The sequence below is a fragment of the Acipenser ruthenus genome, chromosome 6 (assembly GCF_902713425.1).
Source record: "Acipenser ruthenus chromosome 6, fAciRut3.2 maternal haplotype, whole genome shotgun sequence".
Lineage (NCBI taxonomy): Eukaryota > Metazoa > Chordata > Actinopteri > Acipenseriformes > Acipenseridae > Acipenser > Acipenser ruthenus.
In genome coordinates, this window is record NC_081194.1 from 2,200,145 (window position 1) to 2,212,695 (window position 12,551).

The 12,551-nt window shown below is 44.3% G+C and overlaps 1 protein-coding gene across 1 annotated transcript in view; it reads left to right on the forward strand.

The window, feature by feature from the left end:
• Positions 1-12,551, forward strand: part of LOC117411020 (protein kinase C epsilon type) — a 171,778-nt gene that overhangs the window by 39,925 nt on the left and 119,302 nt on the right. Inside the window, exon 2 of the mRNA XM_059024824.1 lies at positions 9,414-9,477. Within this exon, the coding sequence (XP_058880807.1) occupies positions 9,414-9,477 (64 nt within the window). The remainder of the gene's footprint in view (positions 1-9,413; positions 9,478-12,551) is intronic.

The following is a 12,551-nucleotide window of genomic DNA, read 5'->3' on the forward strand; positions in this document are numbered from 1 at the left end:
AATGCTGTGCCCTCCACTGGTGGCAACACTGGGCACTCCAGCAGTGGCGATGTTGGTGCTGGGCACACTGGCAGCGACAACGCAGGCCACAGCACAGGTCGCAGGACGGGGCACTCCAGATGTGCAGGCTCTGGCCCCTCCGGACGTGCAAGCGCTGGACCCCCTCCGGACGTGCAGGCTCTGGCCCCTCCGGACGTGCAGGCTCTGGACCCTCTCCGGACGTGCAGGCTCTGGACCCTCTCTGGACGTGCAGGCGCTGGACCCTCTCCGGACGTGCAGTCTCTGGACCCTCTCCGGACGTGCAGGCTCTGGACCCTCTCCGGACGTGCAGGCTCTGGACCCTCTCCGGACCCTCTCCGGACGTGCAGGCGCTGGACCCCCTCCGGACGTGCAGGCGCTAGACCCCCTCCGGACGTGCAGGCTCTGGACCCTCTCCGGACGTGCAGGCTCTGGACCCTCTCCGGACGTGCAGGCTCTGGACCCTCTCCGGACGTGCAGGCGCTGGACCCTCTCCGGACGTGCAGGCGCTGGACCCTCTCCGGACGTGCAGGCTCTGGACCCTCTCCGGACGTGCAGGCTCTGGACCCTCTCCGGACGTGCAGGCGCTGGACCCTCTCCGGACGTGCAGGCTCTGGACCCTCTCCGGACGTGCAGGCTCTGGACCCTCTCCGGACGTGCAGGCTCTGGACCCTCGGGACGTGCAGGCTCTGGACCCTCCGGACATGCTGCTGGCTTTCACCATGCTCCCCTCAGCAGCAGGTGTAGTGGCTGCTTAGGCTGGCCCAGTGGTTGCCCTTCTGATACAGGAGATAGCAGGGCTTGTCCCTCTGTTACTGGAGACAGCGGCGGCTCCTCCCACTTTGGCTGTGGAGATGGTAGAGGTCCCACCCCTTCCGGTTTTGAAGACGGCAGAGGCTCCTCCCCTCTTCCTCTTGAAGGGGGCAGCATACCACTGTATGCCTGAACTCCCCTCACGCATGGCACCAACCTTGTTCCTCCAGGCAGCAGAGGTCTTCCAATATGTTGTCCCACTGGGTCCTGGATGTATCTGGGTTTCGGCAGATCCAGTTATCCATTAAAAAAAATGTAACTGCAGTCCTGCTGAGTGTCTAGGGCGTGCTATCCCACCCTGACACCAAATGTCACGGCCCAAAAAGTTACCGGCAGGAATTAGAGACTGAAGCTGCAGTTTAAAGCGCAAAGCACACATTTATTAAAAAAAAAAAAAGACACAAAGAAAAAAGCCCCAGGGCAAAATAAAGCGGTTACATCAAACAATACAATATAGGCTGGGCATTCGCCTTCACTATAAAGTTCACTAACATATACACACCAGTTAAAAACACTCCCATAATTCCCTCCAACAAACAAAGGGTTTCTGGCTCCTTTTATACATGTGGCCACTCCCCAATTAGCACCAATGATATAACTGGGGAATGGCCACACGTGTGATTGCTGGCAGGGACAGATTTAACCCCATCCCTGCCAGCCTTACATTCACACACACACACTTTACACAGGCAGGGCTTCCACCCTGCCACACCCACACACACACTGTTTACATTCAGGCCTTTCGCCAAAATAATAAAACAACTCTTCTAAATGTGTTGCACGCTCTTTGCAAAGTGTATTTTTACTATGTGTCATTTTCACTTGCCTGGTTTTAAAGCTGAAGGCCATATGACCCTTTACAGCCCATACAGTTCTTATGAAGAACATTGCAAGGAGCAAGGTGTGATGGAAGTGTGGAAATGTAGCGTTGGGGATGGGTTATTCAGGCTGTCGGAGCCCCAGACTGGAAGGCATCGACGCCAGGGAGTGGGAACTGGTGCTCTTCTCCACACTGGGAACCATGCCTAAACTGGGAACCATGCCTAAACTGTCACGCAGACATTGCGGAGAGCGCTGTACTGATACAGACAGCACTGTATGTGGTGTAATATATCAAAGCTGCAATGCCTGGTTACCCCGAGGGAATATTTAGATACAGCCAGCTTTGCGTTTGCGCTGGCCAAGTGTAATCATTCCCCAGATTACCAGTAGCTGCGGCTGGATTCTTTTGTTTATGAAACAGATTAGAATAAAAAATCTTCTCTGACATGCGCTGACATTAAAGCTGTCTATGTGGGTTTAGAAGTGACAGATGTTGTGAGCTCAGCAGCGGGTACAATAAGGGGGTGAAGGTGGCAGCAGCAAGCGGGCAGTGATTTAATTAACTTAATGGTTGTCCAGTAAAACTGGAACATCAGTAACGAAACCGAATGTGCTGTGATGTAAGGGCAGCCAGGGTATGTCTATAATTATATATTTTTTTGCAGTACACCTGCGTACGGTGATAATGGTTGGGATGGATTTGCATAATAAACGCATTGATGTCTGTGCTCCAATTGGCTGAAACAACCTAAAGCAATAAATCATATACTCCATTGAGGGTCTAATTCAATATGTGTTTTTTTTTTTTTTTAATTTAGTAGTCGCCAGTTGCTTTGATCATTTTCTCCCAATTTAGAATAGCCAATTATTTTTAGGCTCAGCTCAACAGTTCAACCCCCGCACTGACTCAAGAGCGGCGAAGACGAACACATGCTGTTCTCCGAAGTGTGTGCTGTCAGCCGACCACTTCTTTTTCACACTTCAGGCCCACCATGCAGCCACCTCAGAGATACAGCGTCGGAGGACAACGCAGCTCTGGGCAGCTTACAGGCAAGCCTGCAGGGGCCCGGCCAGACCACAGGGGTTGCTGGTGTGCGGTGAGCCGAGGACACCCTGGCCAACCTAAACCCTCCCCCCCGGGCACCGCTCTGCCAATTGTGTGCCGCCCCCTGGGAGCTCCCGTCCACGGTCGGCAGTGAAATAGCCTGGACTCGAACTGGCGATGTCCGGGCTATAGGGCGCATCCTGCACTGCACGCGGAGCGCCTTTACCGGATGCGCCACAATGGAGCCCCTTCAATATACTTTTTAGCTGAACACACACATACGGTACTGTACACCAGGGTTCAAACAGTGAAAGTGACTCAGTGCTTCTAAACAAAAATTTTACTGGATGAGTGGGAGTTGTCATGCCGCATTGCCAAAAGAAGTGTCTTTTTTCATGACACTGGTTCTGGTGAATGTCAAAAGTCATCAGGAAAAGACCTGATCAACAGAAACAGCCCACGTACTGTAGCAGTTTCTTAGTCTAGTTTGTAGATCAGAGGTGGCTTGACAATGGTGCTGTCATGCATCATAGGAGTTAACTACAGAAACCGAATTGACAAAATAATGACGAAACTGAAGGACAAAAACCTCTGTTCCCAGCAAAGCACCTCCTCAGTTCAGTGGTTTAGGTCAAGTTACGGTTGTGATTGAAGATCCTGGATTTGTAAACAAGTCAGACGAGGAGAAAACCAAACAACACATCCCGTCCCATTACAATAGTAATACAAAAATGTGTCACCACCATTCGCCTCGGTCTTTACTATCAGATTGCGTAAATCATTTAGCAGTGCTTCTCTCTCTCGCTCTCTCACACACACACACACACACACACACACACACGCTTCCTCTTCCTTCCCATTCTTAATTTAGCAGTCTGTGGCTGGCACCTGTGAGACGTGCACAGTGTCACGTGAAGGCCCCACATGAATGGAAGTTTGCTTCGTCACAGGAAAGGGGGGGCTGTCACCATTCCGATGTCTGCATGACATCATCACCTGTAGGGGGCTACTGTACATGCAGCTGGCCTAATCTAGTAATGTGGATGTGCGTGTCCAGAATATGGTACGCAGACTTCTAGAACAGCTCATTGATTGAGTATGATCTGTACACTTCTAGAACAGCTTATTGACACAGATTTCTAGAACAGGTTGAGAACAGTTCATTAACATTGGGTTTTTGTGAATTTAACCAGATACGGTATATGCAGAAACGCATGTATTGGCTATGTGGTTAATTAATATGCAGTGCTTGGTTGTGAAAGGGTATACTTGTTGTTTGTTGCAGTCTAATATCATCATGAGTTGTAACAAAGTGACTGTATTTTACTTACTGTACTTAGTTCTTGATGTATACCATTATACCTATGCTGACTCCACATATAACAGCAGAGCGAGAGACTCTTGTTCTGGTCTGGTCTAAATCGCAGTGAATGTTGTGCCTGTGAGTGGACTGCAGCAGTCAAGGTATTGTTTCAGACCTTGTTGAGAACAAATTGTCAGAAGCACTTCATGATTGCATCACTTGTGGGATATCTTTAAGAATTTCCTTTTCAAAAAGATACTAGATTTACATCTTGATTCGGTAGCACATTTCTACACCTGTTGAAGGGTCCCATATAAACTGTTACCACAGTGAATTTGCATAGTAATTTTGCTTTTGCTTTCCCCATGGTACACAGGTTGATAACATTTCAAGCAGTAGAGAAGTGCTTTTAGAACTCATTCTGCTACAGTGCTGTAATACTCCACCATACTCCACCCAGATACGTTTAAGTAATTGCCTCAGGGAAAATAACTAACTTTAAAATAGCAGTAAGCAGCTTTAGATAGCATCCGCTCTGCAGAGCCCTCAAGCACTCTGCATACAGTGGAAGTACAGAAGGTCACAGTTAGCTACTTTTTCATTGTACTGATTGCTGTTCTTTACAGTCTATGAAAAGCAACAATCATCTCAAGCCCAAGTGCCTGTTTCTTCACCTGTTTCACTTGGAATGGTAAACTGGCCCAGTTGACACCAGTAACCCTCACCTGATTGTCAGCACCTGATTTTTGTGAAGAGCTTGATCCCAATAATCAGTTCCCAGTAATAATGTTCAGTGTATTTTGGAGATTGCTTTAAAAGCTGGCAAATAAAAATGCAATTTTTTTGTGGAACTTTGAGTGATGAAGATAGATGCAAGAAGAGCTAACTGCACCTTCTTTGTGATGATAAAAGAGTATCTGTGAAGAAGAAGAAGAAGAAGAAGAAGAAGAAGATAGCACATTCTTGCTTCAGTTGTAGACCGTGTTCATTATTGTTGCTACATTTGAATTGTCAGTTTCCTGCCTCTGATGCAGCACTCAGGGAGAGGCAGTGTTACAGATCAGTGAGTTCAGTGACAGGAGGCGCTCCCCAGAGGATCTCCCTGCCCTGCCTGTACCTGCAGAGGCTAATCCTCACACAAACTGCGGGGGGCGCTATTGCTTCCCCTGCACCTGCAGCTCACACCAAGCTGTGCTCTGTGTGCTTGCCTGTCACATCTCTGTCCAGAAAGTGATGATCTTTAACCTGCTGCCTGTCTGTTCCTACCAAGCAGCATGTCAGTGCCAGTGTGTGTGCCAGTGTGTGTGTGTGTGTGTGTGTGTGCGTGCGTGCGTGTGTGTGTGTGTGTGTGCATGCTTATTCTCCTCAGCTTCCCATGCACTCTGTAAAGCTTTAACTAGGATTTTTTTTTTATTTTATAAATTCTGGAATTCTGGAATATGCTAGAGGTGGGAGTTTCTAATACAATTATATTTGAGATGTCAAGCACAGCAAATAAACAAAGTAAGTCAAAGTCAGAGGGGTAGCTGGGAGGAGTGATTGACATGTTAGACTCCCTGAACTCTCTAAAAAATAAATATAGCGTACGCATAACAGACTTTTAAATAATGTGTCAATAGCTTGCTTGTTAACACACCTGGCACCTTCACCATTTGTTAACACACCTGGCACCTTCACCACCTTCACCGTTGCATACAGTACATTTCTGCTCAGCTTTCCTGGAATCCAATCGATAATACGGCAGGCTCTCGTCTTGGTAAGTAACCTGGCCGATAGAGAAGTCAAACTGAACTCTAATGTCAGTGCTGTACTGTATCTCAAGGGAGCTGGGCAGGGCAGGGCCAGGTTAACCACAGCAGCATTGTCTTTGTGAAACACTGGAGCATGGTTTGCTTTTTCTAATGGGGTCTTGCGAGTGAAGGATACTGTTTATACTGTAGAACTCCGCTATTGCAAACAGGGCTGTGCTTCTTGCAGCCTGCCATGGGTTGTATATGCTACAGGGCTTCACAGATTCATTTCTTTTGTTCTGTATTTTAATGCTTTCTGTTGCCGACAATCTGCCTCATACAGAAACACACAAGGTGGTGTTTTCTTTAATGTGCACCGTTTCATTTACATTCAGCTTAGTTGAAATAAAGCACTTTGTTAAAGGTCAGGCTTCCGGGACATTAAACACATTAGGTAGAATGATAAACAAACCTGCCAGCTTCGCTGTATATCGCTACAAAATATCAAAACAGACATTTCATAAGAGGTAATAACCCAGAGCCTAATTAATGTAATCTATTGCCGATCTGAAAACCCTTATGCTACCTCTGTGATCTTGTAATTATGTTTAAATGTCTTTATGTGAGTGTATGATGTAACTGTTTGCATGCCCCACGGCTGCCAGGTCATTCTAGTAAAAGAGGTATCCTCTTCAAAGCGTTTTAACCTGGTAAAATAAATAACTATTAAAATAAAACAGTATGCCATGTAACACTTTTACAGTTTTTAATATTGCTGGTGTATCGGAGCACATTGGTAAAAGCAGAGGTGTTGAAAGTGTTTGGTTTGCACAGTGCTAGCAGAGTCCTTGTACCTGCGATACAGTCTAGCACAGAGTTTATTAACACTGCTGCTAGGCTTCTGAACTCTATTGAAATCTCAGCAGTGGTTATCAGAGGGTTGTCTTTAATAAAGATGCAAACACCTCAGCCTGCTGTCTCCAGCTTCACAGGTGTGAAAACAAAAAGAAAAGAAAACTCTCGTTCACAGTTCAAGGTTATGCTGATTTGAAAAAATCTGACTAACTGCAGCAGTTTGTAATTCAGCACGATTTAAAGATCAAGCCTGATGCTGTACATGTATTTTTAAACATCTACATGTGTCTTCAGATAAAACGCCTTTGAAATCATTGCAAACACACATAATGACAGAATGTAAATGATGTATCTGATTTCTCATATTCAAAGTGATGGAAATATACAATGCAAATAAAATGATCAGTCCATTTCTTTGTTAGTTTTAAACAGACGATTGTTTTTTTGTTCTATTAAAATGAACCGCCCTGCGTTGTCTTTAACAGAAGAAGGGTTTATATAGCAGTGTGGAGTAGTGGTTAGGGCTCTGGACTCTTGACCGGAGGGTTGTGTGTTCAATCCCCAGTGGGGGACACTGCTGTTGTACCCTTGAGCAAGGTACTTTACCTTTACCTAGATTGCTCCAGTAAAAACCCAACTGTATAAATGGGTAATTGTATGTAAAAATAATGTGATATCTTGTAACAATTGTAAGTCGCCCTGGATAAGGGCGTCTGCTAAGAAATAAATAATAATAATAATATACCTTTCTGACAGCTCCAGTAATGAGCAGTACTTTCCAGAGCTTTTCAGTACACATTTGTTCTCAAACAGGCGGCACATAGAATATGTGAATAATTAAATGTAGGTTTTACAAAAATCAGGACGACTTGTTCATTTGGATTCCAATCAGACCTCTTAATTAAACCAACTCTCTCTATGAATTAATGTATGTCTTTTGAAATTCAGTATTTTTGTTATTTATTCAGAATAGCTAAATTAAGATTCCAATCCACATTGCAATGAGAGGGGTCTGATGGTGATTAGCAAGAAGAGTAAAAGGCGGCGTGCTGGGAACTGGGATTCATCTTTCTCAAGCTTCAAGAACACTGAACTACTTGCAGCAAATCCATACTAATCCTGTGTCAAAGCGAACAAAAAGAGGTATAGGCAGCAACCAGTTTCCTAATGGAACATCGGAGTGGTAATAATCAACAATGTGTGTGTGGGTGGCTGGTGATGGGAATTGTGTTTCATTGAGTGATTGAGGTGTGGTTGTAAAAGCATGGAATGTGGTCAGGTGGTAATGGAATGATTGGTTGTCATTTATTCCTGGTCACGCCCTATAAAAGGACAAAAGAATGAGAGTTTGATGTGGAGGGGGAGGGGGAGGGGGAGGGGGAGGGGGAGGGGAGGGGAGGGGAGGGGAGGGGAGGGGAGGGACCATGATAGCTGTGCTTGGGTGCTTTGAAGAGTTCTGTGTGTAGTGTTTTGTTCAAAGTATTATTTTGTTGCTCTGTTTTGTTTGTTTGGTGTAATTTAAAGTGCACCAAGGCACTGACCTGCAATACTGTCTGAGTGTTTGCTATTTCCGCCACTGACCAGCCTTGACCGACAGTCACATTACCACACAGTACATTGAAAAAAAAAAAAAAAACTCTTCACAACCACTGATGGACCACACAGCCGCCGCAAATCTGTGAAAGCTGCTCAGCTGTGCAAAACCCCTTTGCTGCTGTAAATCATAACCCTCTTCCTATCTCTGGAAAGCGCTGGGATTGCAACGTACTGCTCCCAGCCTCCCAGTAACTGTGGAGCACCTTGGGGGTGCACGCTGAGCCCTGTGTGTTTAATGACCTTCCTTGCGCTTGTTCCGCTTCTCAGGGTTTAAAGCGTGCAGGCGGTGCTGTGCTCCTGAGAGGGGGGTCTCAAGGTCTCCAGAATGATCAGCAGCATCTCTAATTAGCATACACATCACAGGCCGCTCTTAGAAATCAAAAAGCCGAGGAGCTTTTGAACTCCAGCCACCAATACCAGATCAGTTTCCATGAATTATTCTTCTGAAGACAAGGCATTAGAAGAAGCTAATACATTTAAATGTCTTGGTTTACATATTCTGCTTTATTCATAGAGCCTTCGGGCATCGTGATGGAACATCTATATTTTAACAGATAAAAGTATATTAAATTTGAACTTGTTTTCTGGGCAGCAGTTCAGTTTTCACCATTTCAGATTTGACCTGGATGTACAGTACAGCACCACACTGAATGCTTTCCGTCTGTTTTAACATTGTGTATTGCAATGCTTTATATCACGGTGGCATTGAGTGTTTTTTTTTTAAACTGCTTCCACATGAGACCTTTCTCCTATGAAAAGTGTACAAAGAAACTGAAGAGACAAAGGATTGTAGGATTGAGACTAATTACAAAAAAAAATGTGTATGACATTTTTTGTCAGTTTTACATTAAGTATATGAAACTACAAAGTGGTATGTTATTCAATATGTTAACTTAACATTATTCAGCAGGTTTCACTCCACTTTATGAAGCAACATTTGGTAGTTCTATAGGGTGATGCAAAACCTTTGGCCAGAGCTGTAGTCCAGGGAGAATTGGAAGGTTTAAGCAACTTTTCTTAAATAAATATTTCCATCCATTTTAATGAATAGTTTTGCTGAATGTCTTCAAATTACTCTATGGGTACATTTTAGTTTTCTAAAACTAAATCCGTCCTATAACTCTCAATAATCCCGCTGGTGTTCTTTACTACATTCAGTGGGAAGGATAGTGCCGTGCTATATTTCACATGCTCTTCTAACAATCTCCTCCGTTTGTTTTTTATACTGCAGATCGACCTGGAGCCCGAAGGAAGAGTCTATGTTATTATTGACCTCTCTGGATCCTCCAGTGAAGGTAAGGCTGATGAGCAGATGACTGTACTACAGCAGCAAGGGAGCCAGTTGATCTCTGTGTGTTCGCGTCCAGGTGAAAAGCAGTTCTAGGTGGTGGAGACAAGCAGTCCCAATACCAGATCCAACATCATTACTGAGACAACAGGCGCTGTCTTGGAAGATACAGGTCCAGGTTGTGACACAGTTGTTTGGAATAGCTGGCAGATGCGGAATGCTTGTTATGGACTTCTTACAATATATATATATTTTAATTCTTAAAGACTATTCTCTGTTGTTTTAAACTAAAGGGTTCAGAGAAGTAAAAATCTTAACCAGCTTCTTAACTAGAACCATTTGGTCACATTTGAGGCCAAGTTATACTGTACATAGATGGTTCTGGAATCTAATCTTTGTTTAGCATTAACCCAGGCCGATGGCATTTTATCTTTAGCTGAGACGACTATCCATCCTAATACATGTCTGCACACCACTAACTTGGTTGTTTTCAATGAAAAGAGAATAGACTTATCTGCTGCCATGCAGCCCAGAGGTCCCTGTATAGAGGCATGGCAGGGTCACGGTGTGATTGGAGTCTGGAGTGAGTGCACTGAGAGTCAGGCAGAGCTCTGCCAAACCCCCCTGAGCTGCAGCTGTGTGATAAACCCCACAGTCAAGGAAAGACAAACAGCAGGTCGTCTGTATGAAAGGCAAAGCACAGCGTCCTCTGTAGGAAACCTTGGCAGACCGCTGGCTATTGTAAATATTATTGCTCCCAAGTTATCTATTTATAAAAGGTTCAGAGATTTCCTCTTTTTATGTTGTATTTTTGAGTTTAAAAAACATACTGGCTTTGCAGATGTTAACTAATTTCTTATTTAAGAAGGGTATGGAATTTGGCATGAGTTCTAGTGTAGCCATGGTGACAGTTCAGGTAGCTTTTTACCAGTCTCTCTTATTAGAGATACAGGACTCATTTACAAGAATTAATTGAGGTGTACAGTGTTGAGATATTCAGCTTACTTTCATGAATTGCTGTTTGATTGTGAACATACCTTCACTGAAGCTGTGTGAGTATTGTTCTGGCTACCACAGGGAACCGCCTGCAGTCAGTTCTGTAGCCTCACGCTGATTCACGGACAAGAAAACCTGCACAGGACAGATGGGCATCAGTGGGGCAAAATGCTATCCAGTAAAACACTGAGTGCCTTGGCATCAGCTCACTGGACTGGGAGACTGCATGCTGCATACTGTTGGGTTGCAGAACAGCATGCCCATAACATAGATCATTAAGAGGAAGCGGCACCAGCATTATACTTGAACAGTTAAACAGTGGCCATCCTGTACCTGCTCAGCTTCTGCTTTGGTGAATACAGCTTTACATGGCAGTATTATAGCGGTCCCGTATGGGTGTTATGTGGGTGAACACAGTTTTACATGGCAGTATTATAGGGATCCCGTGTGGATATTATGTTGGTATCCTATGGTGTGTTTGTTGTCATTACGGTTTACTGTGGGGAGAGTTTGTGGGAGTTTGTAAAGCCTCTGCTCATTTGTTCACTGTTGGAAGCTACAGCACTCTGAATTTCTGTTTTCCAGAATATAAAAACATGGTGTATCTTCTGTACACAATACAATGCAGGGCCATGTGCTCAGTCATCAGTCTGTCTCTGAAGAGCAGATAAATTAGCACCTTCATGCTGTGCGTCCCCCAGTCTGTTTGGAATTTACAATATTGTTGTTGTCAGTTTACTATTCTTAAATAGTTAAGTCTTCTGTGCACTCATCTTAGTCAAGTACCTGTTTACAGTCTAGTTTGCATACATTCTGCAGGGTCTTTTTTTTATTTTACTTACTAAAGGAATATGTCGCTGTCAAACAGTTACGAAAATGACAGTACAAAAATGACATTGTGTTACACAGATTATCTGACTAATCGCATGGCCAATATTTTTGTGGCGATGATTCCAACTTCATAGAGAAAGTCTTGACTTCTACTATGTAACAAATGTTAGATTTTTGTTGAATGGATTATTTCTTTTAATGCTGATAACATTTTAAAAGAAATTCCTACAATTTATATCTTCAGTGGGACGCTTCAGCTTTAAGGTCTCGTGCATTTCATTTGAGCTCTTTGTACCTGTGGCAAAGTGGTTAACCGTGTGCAGGTGCAGGAATGCAGTGGTGATAAATAAACAGACAGACAACGATAACCCAGGTGCAGTGATATTTTATTTGTATTCCAGTTGGTCTGAGGACACAAATACAGTAAATGATAACAATAACAGGCAATACAGCAGCATTATTGCTCTGTTTTAATCCACGTGTTTGTCCTGAAATAATAACAGTCCCATTCCTAAACACCCACACGTAACACAAAACACAAACACAAGTCCACAATTGAGTGATTTAGTGCTCGTGGTGTAATTACAGTTTATTCATGAACAGTCTGCTGTGATGTCCGGGTAAGTGCTGGCCTTTGGATCATGTTCAGCCGTCTAATAACAACAAACAAAGTGGTTTCTTAGACAGGACAAAACAAAACAAACACTCATAATTACCATACACATTATCCTTCCAGTTCAGCTTTAACCATACAAAGGATCAGATCACTTTGCTACGCTCCCTTTTTTATCATCAGTCATGACCCCTTGGTTAACGAGTGCAGCCGCTCCTTCACTCCGCGGCTGCCACGTCGTTTCCCTTCCGGGTCCATGATTTAGTGTACCGTCGCTCCCTTTCTAGATGACCGACTTCCGTCTAACTCTGGAAATTAATTGTCTGGCCATCTAGTCCAGGGCACTCTGTTCCCTTTACACAGCACCCTCACAGGTTGGGAGGGAGATGTATAGCCAAGAATCATTCTGTCTTTGACACAGTACCATATAATGCTTAGAGTAAACGTATATCTGTTTGCAACACACAACCCAGCATCATTTTGCACTTGAAGCTTTCTTGTTCCAGTGGCATTCATAAATCATCGCTTCAGTCCATGGTGATGGAAAGTAAGAGTGGCCATAAATGGAATAGGAAAGCATCTCCTGCAAGAGTCCAGTCTCCACAGGGCTGGAGCAAATTCAGAGCTGTTACATTGGATTA